Source organism: Alosa pseudoharengus, unplaced genomic scaffold (genome assembly GCF_046254945.1).
Source record: "Alosa pseudoharengus isolate Yale_2024_CS ecotype anadromous, Long Island Sound unplaced genomic scaffold, YU_APseudo_1.1 YU_APseudo_1.1_scf_2, whole genome shotgun sequence".
In the NCBI taxonomy this organism is placed as follows: domain Eukaryota; kingdom Metazoa; phylum Chordata; class Actinopteri; order Clupeiformes; family Clupeidae; genus Alosa; species Alosa pseudoharengus.
In genome coordinates, this window is record NW_027468663.1 from 431,998 (window position 1) to 454,000 (window position 22,003).

Consider the following 22,003-nt stretch of genomic DNA (forward strand, 5'->3'; position numbering starts at 1 on the left):
GGCATCATTTCTAGCTAATAAATTGTTTTAAATGTAGGCTATAGCCATTTGAATGTGTTTTACCTGCTAGGCAGCAGCTTAGCCACATAACACTGGCATGTGTAATAGAAAGAAACAAAATTCCAGTGGATATTTCACGTCTTCTCAAAGACTGGCGGCTATTAAGAGCAGGCTTGGAATTTCACAATTTTAGGGGCAAGGCCACTTGGCCTTCAGTTGGGCATATTTGGTGGAGGGCACAAAGGCCACATGTCAGGGCACCAAGGCCAAAGTTAACTATACAGTAGTAGGCTATAAAAATGATCAAAGTTGTATTCAGCCTATTCACAGCAGTAGACCTGCATTAGCCTATGAAACATTACAAAAACATGAAACATGACATATTACATAGAACTGTAAATCATCTGATTTTAATATTTACAGATATTTAGGCTATATTTAACATTTATTTTCTATTTGGCATGTTATGAAATAATGTAGAACAATTTAAACACATTGTGAAACTTAAAGCCCAAATTTGAAGACATGCATGTCGAAATTTGCGGATTACTGTGGAACGGCTAACTGTACAGGGGACTGCTTTGCACCTTTGTGTTCGGTAAGGTCTGCTGTTTATTCTGATATATGGTTTGCCATGTGTTGTACGAAGGGTTCGTGAAGTATTCCACCGAGATGAATGGGTAGGGAGAAGGGCGCAGAACCATCATTATGCAGAATAATACGATTACATTTAATCATATTATTTACTTTTCTTGCACAACCTTTCACCACAGCAATTAGCAGCTAACATTGTTTAAAAGCTGAGAAAAAGCTCTTTCATGTGATGTGATATATGTGATGTCTGTGTGATGAGTAGGCCACTTCACAAGTAGGTCAACTGAGAAGAATGGGTGAATTTGGACCCACTTTCTTTCTCGCCATGCGCTGTCATTTTCTCCACTGCATACAAGACTAAATTAATTTGCGCTATAAATGCTAAGATTATTTTGACAGGCCATTATTACATTTTGTTTTTATTCACATTTTACACATCGTCCCAACTTTTTCTGATTTGGGGTTGTAGTTTTAAGTGTCTGGTAACGTGCACACCCGTTAAGAAGGGGCTACATACAAACATAAACATTGTTTCATAAGTAATATGATTCGTTCGTAAATATATTTTCACTTATCTTAGTTTACAAAGCTAGCTAACTTAGCTTAGTTTAGTAAGCCAGCTAACATGCTAGCGGGGATCCCTTTCTCTGCCTATGGTTTAGGCCATCCTTAAAAATATTTTTGTTTGCCGTAACCCGACCGACCCTGTCAATTTAGAACCGACCCAAATATTAATTTTTTTTCCCCCTTTTAGTCCGACCGACTTGCCGGTTGTAAACTTGCGTTAAGACCGACCAATTTTTTTTTTACTCTAAACAACCAATACAAATAAAATACTATTTATTTTAGTAGGCCTAAGTATTGTGAATATAAATTGCCTACATACAAATGTAGGCTCTCTTAAATAAAACCCTGTGGCGTCATCTCTACACCATTGGTTTACGCATATCACACTCTGGCCTATACGCTTTGTTTCATTCACACAAACATCTCGACAACGCTTATTACTTGGCACGAAGCTCTGGAAGAACTGTGCCCAGATCTTTTGCCATCCTTTCTCCCCTCTAGTCTAACGGTGACCGTGTTGAAGAATTGAAATTGGTTGTGGTCTATTCAGCATTTCTCAAAATATGGGTCCGCAACGTGGAGACTGCTGGTCCGCGGAGTCGTGGAGTGAAATTAGGCCTGGTGCTTCGTCTGATAATTTGCTGTGCAGTTGATCAAGATACCGCGGACCGACAAAAAAGAAAACAAACGTTTTCTGCTATCGATATCATTAAACATGGAGCCATACAATAAAGTGGTGGTATGAGCGTTCATTCAATGCAGGCGTCTGCGCGAGAGAAACTGAAACTAATCGATAACGTTGGTATCAAAGCTCCGCTTCAACCTGTTGAATGCTATTTAATTGTTTAACGACACTTAATAGAACGACGTTGATTTTTGGAACTTCCATAGAAACAGAGCAGAGACTGTATAATACACTGTATAGCACTGAGTATTGTATAGTCAAATTTGAATATAACGTGGCCAAAAGCTATTGTAGCCTTCTTTTTATCTGTTAAAGATCAACAGATCAGTGATTTACGCCTATCTGCTCGCCCAAAAAGCTGGTATTGTGTTTCCTGAATCCTTACATTCAGGCATTCAAATTAAACTTAATTAAAAAACATGTATTTTTTTTCTCCATTTCCTACCAATGTATGATGGATGCTTGCATGAGGGAAACATCCCAAAACAATAGCACCCATATAATTGTTGCTGTTTTGAGAAGTATTTATTTTCTTATGCAAGCATCATGCAACCATGCAAAAGCAATGAAACTAATTATATCTTACATTAGTAAAGCAGTCCTCTGATGTGCATGTCACAAAACATTTAAGTGAAAGTGCATGTATAACAATACATAATAAAGGCATAATAATGATTGTGATAATGATAATGACAATTTGATTTGGAGGGAGTGGGGTTGGGTAAGTGTAGATGAGCCCTATGACCCCAAAGTTTGCCATGACTGGGCCTCAGGTCAAAGAAGTTTGAGAAAGGCTGGTCTACATAACCTGCATCAGATTGAGGTTTGCAATGATGCGCCTGAAGGCACGGGTTGAGGACCCGGTCAGTTACGTCACAATATGCACATTTGTTTAAATTCATACCTACGTAATCGCCATGACCAAAATTGTACTTTTTTTTTTATTTGAATCTTGAAAAAAAACAATATTGACCTACCTACCGACCCATTTTTTTCATTTTTTTGGCTGTTACTGCAAACAAGAATATTTTTAAGGATGACCTTATGTGAGGGACGCAGCCACGTCCTCACACTCACGCCAGTAGCCTACCTGTCGGTAACCCCTCCTCTTTGCACTCACTCACGTTTCTTAAGTTTGTACATTTATGCATTTATATTGTTGCATTACGCATACATACACTACATACATCCTACATAACATCTCAGTATCTACATCACAAAAACATCCGAACATGCCCACGTTAAAACGGTTAAAACCGACACATTTGATTCTGTTACACATTCAAACTTTATTCAAATTCTTAACATTACATGGTCACTAAAATGAGTGCATGCATTTGGTTGATTATGTTTTGTTAAGTATTATTTACGTTATCACTTTCATTAAGTATCATTTCACTAATTTATGTTTGTTTGCTTCCTGGATCGAGTCTGGCCACTGATCTATAAAGAACACATAGATCAGTGAGTCTGGCCAACTTGCCGGGTGCGTCACGGTGTTGTCTCCGGGTGGAACATTGGGTTGTCAAGACGGAGCCAAACGTTCCGCTGTCTTAAGAGCGCTCCAGCCAAGTCCACCTTCTAGTCTAGTCATGGGGAAGTTAAGTTGGGATTTGGGATTTTCTGTCTCTTGTTTTGTATTACATAATTCTGTATTTCTTTATTTATTTCATTTAATATAGTTAAAATACTTCGTCACAGAATTATTTGGGTTTCTTTGAAATGGTTTTATTATTTCAGTCTTAATTGATTTAGTCATTTCCCCTTTGTGTTAATTATGGTTTTGGTCACTAGTATTTAAGTTTGCCCTTTGTCACAGTGTGAGAGACAGTGGTCAGGGTATCTTGTGCTTTGTTTGCTTAAGTTTAGTTCTGTTTAAGTTCCCTTATTTTGGGCCCAGAACCTCCATGTTATTTTGTCATAATTTTGAGAAATAAATTCTCTTTTTGGTCAACCTTTTGCCTCTGCGTCCCATGCCGACTGCTTGATCCCTCACAGTTTACTAGCATGCTAAGCTAGCAACACCGAAGCCACTGAACTGCCCAAGGTACACCACGCCACTTAACAACAAAATCCGATTGGTTGGAACATTGACTGACTATCACTTTGTACATAAAATGGTAAAAAAACCCTCATAGATTATGATTATTCATAAAGTTGTCAAGCTAAATCAGACCAGCCATTTGAATGAGGACAAAAGTGACGACAAGCCCACAACGGGGCCAGTTATTACCACATGAGATGTTGTTCACAATTATGTTTTCACTGGGAAAAATATTTTTCCCATGCGCATGAACGCACCATACGTTTCTTATTTTTTTAATTTAATTTTTAATTTAATTTCAATTTTTAATTTGAATGCCAAAACATTACACATGTCTCATGGCTCTTTACAGAGTGTTAAACAATCAAAGAAGGCCCATGAGTAACAGGGGCGAGGAAAATCTCCCTAGAATTGGAGATACATATTTAGAAAGAAACCTTGAGCAGATCCACGACTCAAGGGTCTGACTCATCTGTCTAGGGTCAGTTACAGAACAGTAAGGTTTGTATACATGACAAATGAATAAGTTAGTTAGTTTCCTTTATGTCTAGTGTGCAGTGTAGAAATTCAACATTGCATTAAATCAGGTTGTGTTAACTAATATTATGCTGCAAGATGGGGTTTTGTCAATTACATTTTAAGTTCCCTGTTATAGACTAATTTGCCATATTAAAAATTATCAGTTTATTCCCATTAATTCCCGTTAAAGGTTGTATCAGTGACAGCGGGGATACGTCACTTCTGTTGATGTTCAATCAAAACAGAGAGCTAGCTCGCTACTCCCTCCCGTTCAATTAAAACTCTCCCAAACGCACATCTCGTCGGTTATTGGTTGAAACATTTTATTTTGCCTTTGAGTGGGTTGCCAACCCTTATTGGTAGCAATTGTTTTTGTGTACAGATCTCAGAGCCTAGGCTGCCTACAGAGACACGTTTTTTTGACCTACTTCTTATGGGGCAGACAGCTAGCGGATCGTTAGGAAAGATTAGATGAATGTGATCATTTCTTTTTGGGCCTTTTTTGGGCAATTCCCACGGAGAGTTTCCAACTTTGAAAATTCCCGGAATTTTGCAACCCTAACCGTAACCGTAACACACAAAGGCAGGTTAGAAGAGAAAAAGAAATTGTACCTAGGTTCTACAGAAGGTGGTGGTGCTGGGTTTTGAATTGGTTCCTTATAATCCAATATGTCAGTTAGTTCTCCTTCTCTTCTCCAGACACGTCAGACTTCATAGCCTGTAGTAATACCTGTTTAGTCATTGTCACAACAAACAGAAGTAGCTATAGGCACAAGTGAGGGGTTAAATAACATCATGTTACTCTAAGAAGGAAAATGATGAAGGTATGATACAATTCTAATGATAAAAAACACACAATTACAATGACAGTTTCAGACAAATTCAAAAAAAGTTGAGATGTTGTGTAAAATGCAAATAAAAACAGAATGTGATCATCTGTAAACCCATATTTAGCCGAAAAAAGAACATAAACAACATATACAATTTTGAAAATGATACAAAATTTATAAAACGTATCCACCACTCTGGCAGAAGCCTTTGGTTTGGTAGAAAGTCCAACACAAATATGGGAATATAATATTTAAGATTTATCAGTCCATAAAAATAAACGTCATGACAAATTAAATTTCAATGCCAACTGTAATAAAAAGATAATACTGTATTGTATGGAACATACATGATCAATTAACAATATTAACATTTTTACCCCACAGTTAGATAAGAGGATAAGGAGGTATCGGTTACTGGTGTAAAAGTAAACCACTAAAGTTTCTTAAGCATCACCAATTTCATTCATTTGCCTATTTTCATTGAATAAGTAATCTATTCTTGGCTATAAAGTTTTATGAAAATCATTAACAATGTTTAATGCAAACCCATATGTTTATAAGTCACCCATACAGACATACTAGTTATGTATTAATGGCCAATATACAGTATGTTCCCTAAAGTAAAGTGTTACCAATAAAAATAACACTGCTGCAACATCAAAACAGTATGTGCCTTTTGAAATATGCGCGATACAAATATTTTTACTGATCTTATCTTCAAGTTAATACTTCAGTCAAAAATAAGGAGGCTTCTGTCCTCCTTTCACTGACAGGGCCCATGGGCAAGGATGTCACCTCAACCATGCATACTCCAGTATGTGGAACACTGGTATTAATGATGTGTCTCTGTAAATGCTTGATCCAGTCCTCTTGAACAGATAAAGGGCCTTGGAACACCAAATCACAGAATCTACAAAGTAAATAAGATATTTAAAAAAACACTCTGTAATTGTGGTGCATACAAGGAAAATAAAAATGTGTAAGGCATGTAATACCTGCATGTGAGTCGATAAATTTTCTCGGTAGTGTAGGGTAGAGGAAATATTTTTTTCTTGGATCCAGACCTCTGCTTCCTTTGTTTGCAGTCGTATGCTATATGGCGTAAAGTATAAAAGGCATAAAATCACATTTGTGGTTATGGAAATGGAGTTTGGAAGTAAAGAAACAATTTCACCTGTATAACTTTTTATCCTTTTCCAAAGAATAACTTACTTGTGCCATAGCGCAGCGCAGCTCTCTTTCGTTTTTCATATGCCCGAAGGTGATTGGACAGACTGATACCACTATGAAATGCTGCATTACAATGTTCACACACCTTCCCGTTTAAATGACTTTTTTCTGCGAAGAAAGCATATTGAAATGATAACTCCTAATGTGCAATCCTAATTGCATGTGATTGTGTGATTCCTACTTCACAACCAACTATAACAAAATATCCATCTGCCTATCATGGTAATGGTATTTAGCAGACATTTTTATCCAAAGTGACTTACAATATTACAAGACAATCATATTAAAACTATCAATTTATAGCACATAATAATACAAAAACAGTTATATGCAGTATGTACAGTGTACGTATAATTTGAATGCCTGAGGGTGGTTAGGTAAGGTTAAAATAAAAATCACCTGAGAGGGAGTCAGTCTGTTGCAGTGGTAAACTGAGAGCTTTCCTTGTTGTATGATTGAGATTCTTCACTTGATGTGCCTTCCGCTTTTTCAGCATTCCTATCAAATCACTTGAGGGGGGGGATTTTTCTGAATCTGTAACCTCAAACTGTTTATTTTTGGCTCCTTCAGCTAGCACTTCACAACAATTCTGATCATTTTCTGTAAATGATTCAATGGATAAGAAAAATGGATCTTTCCTGCTATAAGTTTTAGAAGTAATTTGTCGCTTATGGAAAGCTTGGAGAGTTTTCTGAAACTCTTTTCTATTGCTCATCAACTGCTTTAAAATGTCAAGTGGAGATCGAAAAGTAGCTGTAGAGTATGCTTTTCCCAGTCTCTTAAGATGGCCTCGCACATGATTGGATAGTCCCTTCTTTGTATCAAACCTTACCCCACATAATGGGCAGGTTACTTCAGCCGGTGATTCTGTATGCACTTCGTCCATCTGTTCTGCAATCAGAAATCAGAATGAATGAACAATTTATTATGGTATGAAATGGTAAAACCTTGAATACTGCATACATGGAAATACCATGGCAGCAATGCAGTAATGAATGGATTGTGGAAAATAGAGAAGTTGTGAATCCCTGTTTTTTGAGAGGAATTTTTTGCTGCTTTGTCACATTATTGAAATGAGGAGAAAGTATTTTAACAAAACAGGGCACAGGTATAACTGTCAACATGAGGTCATAGCTAACCAGACTTTAACTAAATGGACGCATTTAGTTATACATGTGTGACTACCAGCTTTGTCGCCTTATCATAAATCTTTACTGAATTGTTTTAACCTCTTGAGGAGTGGCAATGTCGTTCCCCAGAGAGTGAATTAATTTCCTGGTTTCTTCTAGAATCCCACGCCAACATTATATAGATTCAGTGTTCTTATTGTTCAATTGTTTAATGGCAGAAAAGTCCCTGAGGGTTATTATTATTATTATCTTTAATTATTAATTATTAATTATTAATTATTAATTATTACTATTATTAATCATAATTATAATAATAATAATAATAATAATATATCTATAAATGACAGGAACATCTGTCTGTCTGTCTGTCAGTGTGTCTATTATTTGCATATCTCTCGAACCATTCGTCCGATTGATTTCAAACGTGGCAAGTGTCTTGCTATGGGCACGAGTAAGTGCAGTGCCAAGTTTGATGTTGTTTGGATAAGTAATGCAAAACATATTGTTAAATATATCGGTCAAAGAAGCTGACATTGGCTTTCTCCGCTCTACTGTAGCCACTCCCCCCTCACACAGCACAGTGCAGGGCCAGAGACAGAGCAGGTAAGCAGAGTTTTGGCAGCACTGAATCAGGGCACAGCACGGGTCAAGATGCATGATATTTGGAGGATTGTCATGTCTGACCTCAACCATAAAGAATCACTGTATGCAGTTTGCTTGCATAAAATGGTTTCCATGGATTTTGCACGCCAACAAACATGGGTATGCAGTGGCTAATCAAAATGACGTAAACATGATGTGCAATAAACTGACACTTCGAATAGCCCAGGCTAGGGGTCGACCAATTATCGGCCTGGCCGATTATTAGGGCCGATATTTAGCATTTTTATAATAATAAATAATATTAAATAATGATAAATAATGAAACACGCTACTTTGTCTGTAAAGCTTCTCTCACTCCCTGCATTTGCTACTCTGGTCAAGAGCATTGTCCCGCCCACTACACCGTCTGATTTGTTAGTTAGCACGAATGCAGCCAATCAGGATCGAAGACTGAACACAGAGAAAGTTTAGGATTCTCACTGAGGCAGACTGTAGACTGGGCTTCAGCTGTACGGAGCTGTTTTTCGAAGGTAAGGAAGGTTAGCCTACATTTCTGAAGTTGCAATGAATCACAATCATCTACACTGAAGTTACAAAAACACCACTTTGTAAGCTATTGTCTCTTTGATCCGGATCAATAAGTAAAGCACCCACTTCCTTCATTTAGCGAATTCCTCCTCCTGTTTTGGTAATAATTGATATCGGTATCGGCCTTGAAAAAACCATATCGGTCGATCCCTAGCCCAGGCTACTTTGGACTTGAGACTTTGAATAAACAAACGATAATTCCAACTGCAAGGTCCCGATTTGAAACAAGCAATAGCAATGGTCCCGAATTTAAGCATGTTTCAGAATGCCACACAGCTAGACAACGAGTGGCAGACAGAGCGACATGTCACTTATGCTACCAAGACTGTTTTAGTCACATCATTGAAAGTCTCATATGATGATGCATCTCTCTACAAAATGGCTTGTCTTCTATATCATTAAGTTATTCAAAAGGCTAAACATACAGTCTTACATGAAAGCTTTAAGCTTATTTCATTTCGATCAGCTACAGACAGTGAGTGGCAGACAGAGCGTGATGTCACTCAACGCTAGAGACTGTTGACATTGTGGTCACACTGTCATTGTTGCAAATTTCATACGATGATGCATCTTTCCACAAAATGGTTTGTCCTTAGCCTAGAAATCTAGACACACCCTAGCGGCAGCAAATTACATTTGCTTCCAGGGCTGGTCTAGCAACTCTCCGTTGGCTTGTGAGCTCGAAAAATTTAACTTCTATCAGGCCAATCAAATCGTGTATCTCGTTAGGTGGGCTTAACATAATGATTGATGGCAGAGTTGCAACGGTTTGGCTTTCTACTTGAAAACAAAGAAGATGGATGTTGCTGTTGGCCAACAGTGTGTCACGAGTTAAGCTTGTTTTAAAATGGCAAAAGTTTGAACTACCCAACTAGCTCCGCTGGTGGGAAAACGCATGGGACTCAGCGCTGTCCTATTGTGTGCAGAGGGAATTTGAAAGACAACCGATTATCCCGCCCCTCGGACTGAACACTGTGACACAACGGTGAGTGCCCAAACCCTACATTTTAATGTGGGTCTGGCTCGTCAGGCTAGTTTGTCATCTCTATCAGGTAGTTATTCAGTAAGCTTAACAATAAACATATAGCCTTAACTCAAAACAGCTGTTAGGCTATGTCATTTTGATCTGTAGAAATGTCACATGCCGCCATGCCTAAATTCTGCATACTGCACATTAATTATAGGCTAATATATTATAATATAACTAGATGTACCGCAGAGCGGTACAAAATATGACCGCCGCCCAGTCCAGCACATTTTTTCCACAAAAATAAATCACGCTGAAAGGCCTATATGATTCTAACTGTCTCACTAAATTGCATTATCCACATTCAATTCTCACTGGTATCTGCTAGACAACAAGTACCAAAACATGATTAGTTTATAGATTTCACATGTAAAATTCATTTTATACAACCCCACCCCCATCTTGCCTGTTCATAATTCTGAAAAAATTCTTGAATTGTGTGCATGTGTGCGTGCACACGTTTATGTTTATGTGTGTGGGTGTGTGTGTGTGTGTGTGTGTGTGTGTGTGTGTGTGTGTGTGCGTGCTTGTGTGTTTGTCTGCGTATGTGTGTTTGTGCATGTGCATGCATGCGTACATATGTCTACTGTGTGAGTATGAATCATACGTATGATTACTGTGAATGTATGTGTCTGCGTGTGTATCTGTTTATGCACATGTGTGCACATGGAATGGGTTAACATGACCCCTGGAGGCAAACATACAGAAAAAATTGGTCATCCTAGGCCCTACGGTTCTCAAGATATTCACAGAAAACTGTGTCTGCCCTACCCTCCTTTCGGGGGTCCAGTCCAGCGCGGGGGCTACAGATCAAAACGAAAAATGATGGTTCCATGCTCTCCATGTGGGGTTACATGCCCATCAAGTTTCGTGTACCCCGGTCTTTCAGTGTCCCAGGAATCCTTGTTGGTGTACGGTCACTAAACGTACACATAAATCATTTTATTGTAAGGCCCCCCATGAACGAAAGTTCACAAAACTTGGCATGCATTCGGAAGGTGTTAAAATGATCCTACACTTTTAATTTTGTGCAGTTTTGACCATGTCAGCCAGAGATATTGTGATGAAAACACCTAATTTTTGGCTTTTTAATTTTTAACTAGGTGGCGCTATACATGAAATAAGTGGTAATGGGATGGGTTGACATGCCCCCTTAAGACCAACATACAAAAAAAAGGTGGACCTCCTAGGCCCTACGGTTCTCGAGATATTCACAGAAAACTGTCTCCGGCCACCTACAGGCCAGTTGGTGTATAGTAACATAAATTAATTTATTGTGTGGCCCCCCATGAACGGAATTCCACAAAATTTGGCGTGCATACAGAGGGTCTCATAATGATCCTACACTTCCAATTTCGTGCAGTTTTGACTATGTTAGGTCACAGATACCTTCAATTACAACACCTCATTTTTACTTTTTTGTGTTTAACTAGGTGGCGCTATACATGAAATGAGTGGTTATGGAATGGGTTGACATGGCCCCTTGAGATCAACAAAAAAAAAAAATGGTCCTACTAAACCCTACGGTTTTCGAGATATTCACAGAAAACTGTGTCTGCCCTACCCTCCTTTCGGGGGGTCCAGTCCAGCGGGGGGGCTACAGATCAAAACGAAAAACAATGGTTCCATGTTATCCATGTGGGGTTACATGCCCACCAAGTTTCGTGTACCCCGGTCTTTCAGTGTCCCGGGACTCATTGACGGAAATTTGGGCATGCGAAAAAGAATTAAAAAAAAAAAAAAAAAAAAAAAATTCTGACTAAACCTATATGACCGCCGCTTCGCTGCGCGGCGGTCATAATAATTAATGTCCTATTTTTTTAATTAAGGCATTAAGACAAAAGGTAAAATGTTTTTTATTCCTCCCTTTAGTCAATTTCAGCATGGGTGTCTAAACTTTTGTAGACACAGGCTTTAAGACAGGCCTAGATAAAAACAAAGAAAATAAACAAGAGGCCACACATTTGACAACCAAGACAAAAGATGCCAAGACATAAACAATTGTCGCGTCATCGTGCAGAACTTTTTTTTCGTGAACGTTCTAATCACATATTTGTAAGTGTACTCCCTGGGGACCAGCCGCAGCTGATCACATTTGTGACCGTAGTCCTCAACAGGTTAATGTACAAAAATGAATACAGGTTTGTATAGTATAAGTATATATACTCTTTTGATCCCGTGAGGGAAATTTGGTCTCTGCATTTATCCCAATCCGTGAATTAGTGAAACACACACAGCACATAGTGAACACACAGTGAGGTGAAGCACACACTAACCCGGAGCAGTGAGCTGCCTGCTACAGCAGCGCTCGGGGAGCAGTGAGGGGTTAGGTGCCTTGCTCAGTAGGCCAGTCAATCTAGCCCAAAAAGACAAAAAATTTGCAACAGAAATGCCTCACTTCTGCCACTTCACTTCAGTGCCACTTCAGCCGTGGATGTGGGCATAGGAGAGCAGTGCTCAAACCACTTTCCCGCCCACATTTTTCCTACTGGTCGGGGATTGAACCGGCAACCCTTCGGTTACAAGCCCGAAGCCATAACCAGTAGGCCACGGCTGCCCTACGGCTGCCTTGTCCAAACCGGAAGGTAGCGATCTGCTTGCCTCGCTGTCTTCAGCTGTCTAACGAGTCACTTGCCGTAGTGACATCAAGGTACCATAAACTTTGTTTTGGATGCCCTAGCAAGGTAGCAACACAGAACGACATTACCAGGATACTAGAAAGCAAAATAACGTAATGTTCGACTGCACAGTTATTTACATCATTCAGCTGTTGCCAATTACCAACAGCTGCTCAAAATTAGATTTAGAATTTTGGGCGTTGAAGGCAGCATGAAGAATACATCTATGCTGCCTTCAAAATTAAGGTAGCTTAGAGGACAGCATTTTATACCAATATTTGATTTGATTGGATTTTTATTGTTTCGGACAAAGCCATAGTTTTTTAGTTCGTGATAACCTTGTCTCTTCACATTTAAGAAGACTTTAAGGTATCTTATCAGAATGGTTCACTTATGGCCTACGTTTCTTGATCTGTCCCTTTAAGAGTTTTCTTTCCAACATATACCTTACCTATGCCTTAAGAGGCTGAATTAATATTTCTGGCGTTGAATATTGTCATTCCCATAGCATAGGTTTCAGCATATGTGAGATTTGTTTGACATGACAGTGCTGGTAATCGTCATGAAATATGCAAGTCAAAATGACAGAGGTCTCCAAATATCAGGTCTGTAGGCAACATGTTACTCATAGAACCAAAAGGTTGATTAATTTATAATGACATTATTATTATTATGATGAATGATTGATGATTGATGATTGATGATGATGATGATGATGATGATGAGTATAAGTATAAGTATAAGTATAAGTATATATACTCTTTTGATCCCGTGAGGGAAATTTGGTCTCTGCATTTAACCCTATCTGTGAATTCGTGAAACACAGCACACAGTGAGGTGAAGCACACACTAATCCCGACGCAGTGAGCTGCCTGCAACCACAGCGGCGCTCGGGGAGCAGTGAGGGGTTAGGTGCCTTGCTCAAGGGCACTTCAGCCGCGGCCCACTGGTCGGGGCTCGAACCGGCAACCCTCCGGTTACAGTCCAGAGTGCTAACCAGTGGGCCACGGCATGATGAAGCACAATGTGCAATGCAACACATGTTCTTCTCACATGGCAGTAGGTGCACAGGTCTAGCCAACAGTTATCTGAAAACCAGACCAGACCAACATTAAGCTATAACTTAAAGAAGATATGTAGCCAGAAACATTTTGGTAAGTGAAGTAGAATGTACTGTAGAGAGGTAGACGGACAGTTATATTGTATGAAAGATTTAGCATTTTGGGAAAACCTGATCCTGGTGGTTAACACACTACACTACTGCTCTCCACAGCTCCACCCACATTTCCCCATGTAATTATACCATTAAACCGCAAATTTAAGTGTAATTCCTGTAAAAAGTAAAAAGGGGTGTAATTGAGAGTATCTGAACAACTAAAGTAAATGTCTGTCAAACATAAATGTCTGGTGTCGGGCAGGACTTGCTAGTAAACACCCACAAGTACCTTAGCACAGCTTTTAGAAAGGGGGTTTCAGGAACATATGGCTTGGCTTTTCAAAATGTAAAGGGAAACTCCAGTCTAACAACAACCTAGGCACCAGGGGTGTGGACTTGAATCACATGACTTGGACTCAAGTCAGAATCGAATCACAATTTTGATGACTTCAGACATGACCAGTGCACAGGACTGAATTTTCACAGCGGTGTGGAATTTCCACATATCGATACACCGTTCAGATATAATGTTACATTGGTAACATAGCCTAATGTAACCAATACTTGGCTGCGAGGCCAAGCAGTGATGCTGCGTAGTGAGATTCTATTTGTTGAGTTGAGGGCATTGGTTTCCTACCTCTTGATTGTCAGGGCAGTCCAGGGCAGACACACTACTCCGTTCCAAACAGAAGGCATCTACTCTGAGAGAGGTGTCTTATAAGACATGCCTATCTGGAGTAAAGGCATCTTCTACACTGCAAAAACTGCTTATGTAATAAAATGTAACAAAGTGTAATTAATCTTATATCAAGATCAAAAAATCTATTTGGTACTGTTTTTAGTATGAGGAGATTTACCTAGTACTTTCTTGTAAAATCATTTGACTTAATTTAAGAAAAGCTTGACATCTTTTAAGACATCTCATCCTGAAAACAAGCAGATTTGTCCTAAAAACAAACTCGCACATTTGTCTGCCAGTGCATTGAGTAAATTTGTCTTAAGAAGACTCCTCAAAATAATTTAAAGTCTTAAAGTCAAAATGATCTTTTGAGAGAGTACTAGGTAAATCTCTTCATACTAAAAACAATAGCAAATAGTTTTTTTGGTCTTAATATAAGATTAATAACACTTGGTTGCAGTGTAAGACAAAGATGGTTTCAATCAAAGCTAACATTAGAAAGTTAGACAGACTGTCTTCTTTGGGGTATTCCATTAACCTCGCTAATGAAGGCAGCGATTAACAGAAATAGCCTGGCTTGAAGTAGCATAGACTTTTACTTGAGGCTGAAGCCGGTCCATTAACTCAAGTTAGCTGCATCTTGCCTTTGTTTATTCAAGTGAGGCTTAGGTTAGCTGTCTGCTCATGCGTGAAAAGTAGACCAAAACAGTAGATTGACGAGGATAGAGGATATATGTTGTAACATTAAGGGAATACTAGAGGATTTCTGTTCAATTTACAAGCGCCATCCACAGGATTTTCATGAAAATGCTTCAGTCACAGATAACAAAGGATTTTTTATATAAAGTTAAAAGAGAATGACCACTCTAAAAAACTGCAGACTTTCTCAAGAACTTTTGACAAGAAGGAAAAAAGGGAGTCAGGTCTATAGTTCCTTGCAACAGCTGGATTGAATGTCCATCTTAATCTCAATCTTAATCTTAATATAGGCAGAATAGGGTGTGATACTAAACTGAAGAGGAGTGGATGGAATGGGATCCACTTATACACACAAAACCAGGGCAAGAAATTGATTCACAGAAAAGTGAGCAAACCTTATTGTAAATAGTAGGACCAAAGCCAAAGAAGAAAAACAACAAACTGACACAGAACTAGATATAGATAATGAATCAAAATCTTTTTACCTGAAGTTTTTTTACTTCCTGCAGGAACTGAAGTAATCATTCCTCGGGTGTTCTGCATATCCAGAAATGTAATTTCCTGAGATGGAATTACATGCTGTTCATGTGTAGTCATTCCAATCCTTTGTAGATGTCCTCTTGTATGATCAGAAAAACGGACTCCTGTTTCAAACATTGCTGGACAAGGCTTTTTCCTAAAATCAGAATCAGACTGAGGTTCTGACATTGAAGAGACCTCCTTACGTCTAACCTGACCAACATCACCATTTATCTTCACATTTTCAGCAACAGGATTTTGTGAATCCTTGACAGATAGATTGTTCAGTTCTTCTTTTTGTAGACTGTTCTGGCAGACAGGTACGTGTAAAGATCCATCATGAACTTCCATATCATGCAGTTGAGTGGTAATATTTTTTGACAGAGAGCTATTTGTTTCTGGCTTTTTAATATTTAAAAGTTTTCCGCTGATGTTCGTGTCATCCTTAATGTCTGCTTGCCATTGAGAGGTACTATCCATAATGCCCATTAGCTGTGGCAGGAAAGCTTCATCAGAAGTATGGCAAGAACCATCTTCATTTTGCTGTTCATAGTTTTCACATTCGTTACTGTTGATGATTTTATTACAGTGGTCATTACAATCAGAAAAAAATGCAGAACTATCAGTTCTTCTTTCTTGAGCATCTGATCTATAGTCATGGCTTGCTTGTTTATTTGTGTTCTGAGAGACTAGCATATTCACTGATGTATGAAGTCTTGGTTTGAGGCCTTTGTTATGATTCTGTAAAGCTTTTTCTTTTCCAATCAAGTCTGGCATTCTCTCTAAGTTTGAAGAACTACCTTTTCCTTTGCTGGGACTATTTTCCAATTCTTGAAATAATGAAGACGATGTACTAAGACAGTGCTGCCCAGGTGATGGAAGTTGGTTATTACTTTCAATGATTTCTGAATTTTCAAAAGACCAATATTTTGATACATTGCCTGGGTTTCTAGGATCTGTCAAAGTGGTAGTATTGTTTTCAGCATTCAAAACTTTGGGGGAAACAATTTCCTTCAGTTCCTCAATTAATCTATGTTGTTTCTCTTTGTGGATAGACCTATGCTGTAGGACGGAAGCAGACCTATGCCAAGACCATCCACACTCTCTGCAAATTAAAGACAGTGTCTGAGCTTGGTTGACTGGTTCTCCATGCTGCCTCATGTGCCTGTGTAATAGGGTTCTATCTTTACATGTGATGTCACAGTTTGTGCAGGGGAAAAACAAAGGCTTAACATTAGATCCAGATTCTAATAGCTCTTCTTTCAAAACTGAAAGCTCACACCCTGTGCTGGTGTGTTCTGTCCCCTCCCGTTTGCCATTAATACACGTCTTAACACATTTGACATGTTCTTTGTAATATTTTCTACATCTAACTACCTGTGTGGTTCCCAAATCTTTCTCCTGAGGCATGATGTAAATTGGATCTCTATGGTCATGCTGGCCATTCTGAGTCTTTTGAATAAAGTTCATACAAAGATCATTTGTGTAATCTGTCCCTGTATCAATAGATGCCCTCTGTTTCCTCACAATGTGGGCAGAGACTTCTGCATTCTTTTGGTCTTGATCATCAAGATTATCCCACAAGAATTTAATGAATTCTTTTTGAGGATCCCAGTTAAAATCATTGGCATCATCATAATTATCCAAAGAGCTGCTGGAATGCTCAGAATCAAAATCATGCATCTTTTTATTTTCATTACTTTGGTCAGATGTTTCTGGTCTCAGTACCATGTCCTTGTTTTTCTGTTCCCACTCATCTACAGCATTTTGGGATATTGCAGAACTCCTCTTTACTTGCTTAGTTTCAGGCCTGGACACACAGCCAAATGTATCCAACAATCTTACATTAGGGATTTTGAGTTGTGATGATCCATTGGTTTGCTCACCTTTAAACATTTCATCACTCAGCTGGGAATCAAGACTGGCGACTGTGTAAAGGTCTTCTGAGGGATCAGACATGGCAACCATTTCGATTTTGCGTTTTTGCCGTCTACCGTGGGTGGGTGAAGTAACTGATGTCATCTTCCCCAAACTATTTGGCACATCATCTAAACAACTTGAGGATTCAATGCTCCACAGCCCTCTGTTGTCAAAGCCATGTGTCGATATCTCAAGTCCAGAATACATGGTTCTAGAGTTTTGATCAGATCCCTCATCTATACTGGACTTAATCCCATCCTGCATTGCAAGTATACCATTGCCAATAGCACAACCTTGCACATTTTCAGATTTACCTAGCAGGGGCTTGTCAGACATTTGACCTGATATGGAACATTTCACATGTTTGTCTTTTAGTATTTTGTCCATCTCAGGGTAGTTGATAGTTCTTGGTATATTAACTTTTTCATACTGAACTGAAAGTAGCATGTTGGTTTTGAGTGAAGAAGCTTGGTTTATGGGTAGATCCTGAGTGTTGTTTGTGACTTCAGACTTCAAATCAAGGCCTTCCTCCTTCAGCTTTGACCCCGACATGTTGACTGTCAACTTCTTTCTAGAGAATAAAGAATGCCAAATAAGACTTTTATAATATACAAAACACATCACAAAAATCTGCAATTTACCTTATGTAAAACTGGACATGTCAAGAGTTTACAAAAAAAAAAAAAAAATGGTTCAGACATGTGAACTGAGGAAATATTTCACATTCTGCACCATTCACTGTATTCAATCAACTTTGAATACAGAGTTGACTAAGGTGGCTCAAACTGTGAGTCTAGAGTGCCAACGGCAACTTTGACCAAGCTTTGACATGCACAGATAAGACATAAGATGCCGGACGGAGCGACATATTTGCCAGCCTTGTCGCAGTTTTCTTTTATTTTTGGACATATGACAGATGGTAGGCATATTCTATTTTTCATGTTTGTATTTTGCATAAAACTGAGCTGAAATAAACTTTTCCTAAACAAGTTAAATTCGTTACCATGAACCTGTTGGTTTATTCATTTGTTAAATTAAATTAAATTAAATATTTAACAAATAATAATGGAAACATGTTAATAAGCGGACGGAATTGTATGGAATTTTTTCCTCAAAAAGAAATTCAAGGACTTTCAAGGACGTCCATTTATTTATGTCTGTTTTCAAAAACTTTCAAGGGCCTTAATTTTTTTTTTTCAGATTCACAAACTTTCAAGGATTTCAAGGACCCGTGGGAACCCTGATGACAGTTTTTCCCCCTTTCGCGTGAAAAATGTGGAGCGTCACGTGCAGAAATGACAAATGGGAACATAGGCAGCCCGGAGTTGGAGGAGGCACCAGCGTCGCAGAAGTCTGGTGTGTGCGAACATTTTGGATTTAGAAAACGGTAGATATAGAACTGCGACTGTGTGCAAGCATTGTGCAACACGTAATTATGCTAGTACAGGCCCGGACAGGCCCGGGGTGGGTAATCGGGAGAATCGGGAGAATTCCCGGTGGGCCGCTTCACTTTTGGGCCGGTCGAGGAAAAAAATATTGACATTTGTCACGTTAGTCTAACTTCTCAAAAAGTAGGCTACACGTTCCGCATTCATTGCATGGCACCGTTGCCTCTGCATGGGTTGTAGCCTACCGTGTGAGGGAGTTCTCTCAAAAAGAGTTGGTTGGGTCCATATAGCCCGTCTTTTCCAAAAACTTTTCTCAGATACGGATAGCCGGGCAGTACAGTAGCCATAAGCGTCAGGAAGGATGGATGGTAGAAAGAGGCCAGGAGGGACTGAAACGGCCAGGTAGACGCTGCTAAATGTGCCAATAAGCTTCTAGATTAGGCCTACAGACAAAAGGTAACTGGTAAAGAGAGATAGCCTATAAGCAATGATTATTAGCAGTTATTGGGCTAATATTGGACGTTTGTAGCGTTGTCAAGCTATTTGCAAGCAATATATTAGATTTCTTAAAATATTAGCCTTTTGTATCCGATTCATAGACTTTGCAGTATGCAAATATTAATAACAAAACTGAAGTTTGATCTGTTTAGGCCTATGCGGTAAAAATTGTAGCCTCTGAGCAGCAGATCAACCAGTCGACCACTGAAAATGATGAGCCCAAAATTAGTGAAAGAGCAAAATATTTATGCTACATGATGAACCTATATGCCTTGTTTGCTTAGAAGAGGGTGTAGTAAAGAAGTAAGCTAAATCACCAAACAACAATATAGCCTACCCATGCAAAAAACATGTAGCCTAAACATTAGTTCAATATGCCTCTTTGTGGAAGCGTGGGATAGGCTACATTTCAAAAGCTTTCTTTCTTTCTGTCTTTCTTTATTTCTGTTTTTGTTAAAGGAACCATATGTAAGAAATGTATTTCAATTAATCATAAAATGGCCCTGATATGTCACTAGACATTAAGAAATCATGTTAATTTCAAATACTTATATCACTGACAACTGTAGTCCGGCCAGGATATTGCCATTAAAAAAGTGAAGTTGCAGCCCTCAACTGATGTTGATGTTGTGTTTTGTCATGTCATGTTGTGTTTTGGCCTGATGCGCCACCCTCTACCTATCTACTAATCACAAAGTCAGTAGTGTTTTGGCATCCGGGTTGGCAACCTCGAGTCAGGAGGGAGGAGGAGGGGATACACCGCTCTACAGTAATTTGAAAGTGATTGCAGTACCAGTTTTGGCCAAAATCTTACATATGGTTCCTTTAACTTGTGGAATAGTGGAATATTTTGTTAACTTCTCAGTTGAAGTGAATTATTATATAACCTTTACACATTTGTTGAACCATGGTACTAATAAAAACTACAGGATAGTAAGAGCTGAAATGTTGCTTCATTTATCCAATTTCCACCACTGTGGAAAACATGGGCCGGTCTTGGGCCTGAAACTCCCGGGCTGAAAAGTGGCCCCACTCCGGCCCTGGGCCCGGAGTGGCTAATAAATAATAATAAATGAAAAGCAATTTGAAATCAATGTCTTCACTCTTGCTGTATTAAAAACTCACATTTCCTCAAAGATGGTGTTACAGTAATGATGTGCTACAATTATTTACAATATATACAATAATGATGTGCATCAATTATTTCAGTTTGTGCATGATTACATGATATAACTATACTACAGTGGGCATCGCTTTCAAATGACCACTTCAGTCGCGCATTACGAGGCGTGAAGCTTTAGTACCACTTTCAGCCACTGTGCGTCGCTCTGCCACTGTACATCGCTCTGCCTGCCGGCCCTTCTGAAAAATAAAGAGGCTACCATCAAACATAAATGTTGCCGAGAGTAATCCCAGCCTACGAACTCAATAACAAAATAAATCATGCATAATTAAACATTACCTCGATTTCGGCTACTTGGGTATGGCTTAAGGCTTGACTACACGGTGGTAACGAAAATCGAAATCGAAATTTGCTGTCTACATTATTGTCAGTGTTGGGGGTAACGCAACTACGCAAATCAAAACAGTAGAGAAATAACTGTTCAGAATTAATCTGTAGCCTTGGGTAGGCTTCTGCAGAAAACAATGTTGTTGCCGATTTAATACAATACCTGGCGACGTTTTTAACAGGCTACGCAATAGAGGCTATGACCCACGTTTTGTTTTCGTAAATTAATTTGCCCTACTTCTTGACTGCAATGTAGTCAATTGACTGCTTGACATGTCATTTTTATTTTTCTGTACAATAAACAAATACATCTGCTTTATGCCGCAACACTTTTATAAAGGCTTTGTTTGAATGCTGTTGGAACAAATAGTAGTTGATTATAAAGGCAACTTTCTGTTGCAATATTCTGTGTGTTCTGGACTGCAGGTAACTTGTTAAGCCAGTGGTTCTCAAACTTTTTCTTTCATTCCCCACTTTGATCAAGGGGGCATTGACTGATGATAGTGGAGATAACGTGTTATCCCGAGGCCTTTGCAAGTCAGCATCTCCGACGGTAGTCTACCCTATTAAAAATATAAGTTTTCGATGTCCCAAACGGAGAGCCATACTTTATTGTTTTAACGATCTCTATGCTACTCACCAAAATGTAGGCATGGGAACATGATGAAGTATCCAACTGTCGTGTGTTAAATTATTGTTTATTGTTAAATTATGGTGAGTTGCCAGTGGTTTTCAAACATTATGCGTGACTTGGACTAACGAAATGCAACTCATATCGTCCTCGCATTCGCAAAATGAGGACATACAGACTGCTTAGATAACAGGTGTACCTCCAGTTATGCACGGTTTTAGTCAAGTCATTTAACCCTTAAAGGAGTACCGTCACACCGGTGTGATGGGAATGTTGAGAAATGAACGTTCTAAAGAATATCTGGGTTCATTGAATTCAACATAGAATTTTAGAACCTTCAATTGTTGCGGAACTTAGAATGTTCAAAAACCTACACCTTTAAGGGTTAAATGTGCTGGTGAAACAGTTGTGTACTCTATTGTTATTTATCCCTATTCACCCATGCCGTCAATTCTGTGGTGCAGTGCGTTAAGGCCGGCTGATGTCAGCCGCCGTTACGCAGCAGTTATCAGCGAAGCTGCGTGGCAACCCATAGTGATTCTAGCTTTTCCTATTATTATTGGGGGCC

At 39.0% G+C, this 22,003-nt stretch overlaps 1 protein-coding gene across 1 annotated transcript in view; it reads right to left on the reverse strand.

The window, feature by feature from the left end:
* Positions 1-5,185: 5,185 nt before the first annotated feature.
* The window catches only part of LOC143133612 (uncharacterized), a 44,642-nt gene continuing 27,824 nt past the window's right edge, over positions 5,186-22,003 (reverse strand). The window contains exons 2-6 of the mRNA XM_076293359.1: positions 15,455-17,979; positions 6,869-7,360; positions 6,452-6,577; positions 6,235-6,331; positions 5,186-6,149 (exon numbers count right to left, since the gene is read on the reverse strand). Of these exons, the coding sequence (XP_076149474.1) occupies positions 5,957-6,149; positions 6,235-6,331; positions 6,452-6,577; positions 6,869-7,360; positions 15,455-17,960 (3,414 nt within the window). The 5' untranslated portion in view covers positions 17,961-17,979 and the 3' untranslated portion in view covers positions 5,186-5,956. The remainder of the gene's footprint in view (positions 6,150-6,234; positions 6,332-6,451; positions 6,578-6,868; positions 7,361-15,454; positions 17,980-22,003) is intronic.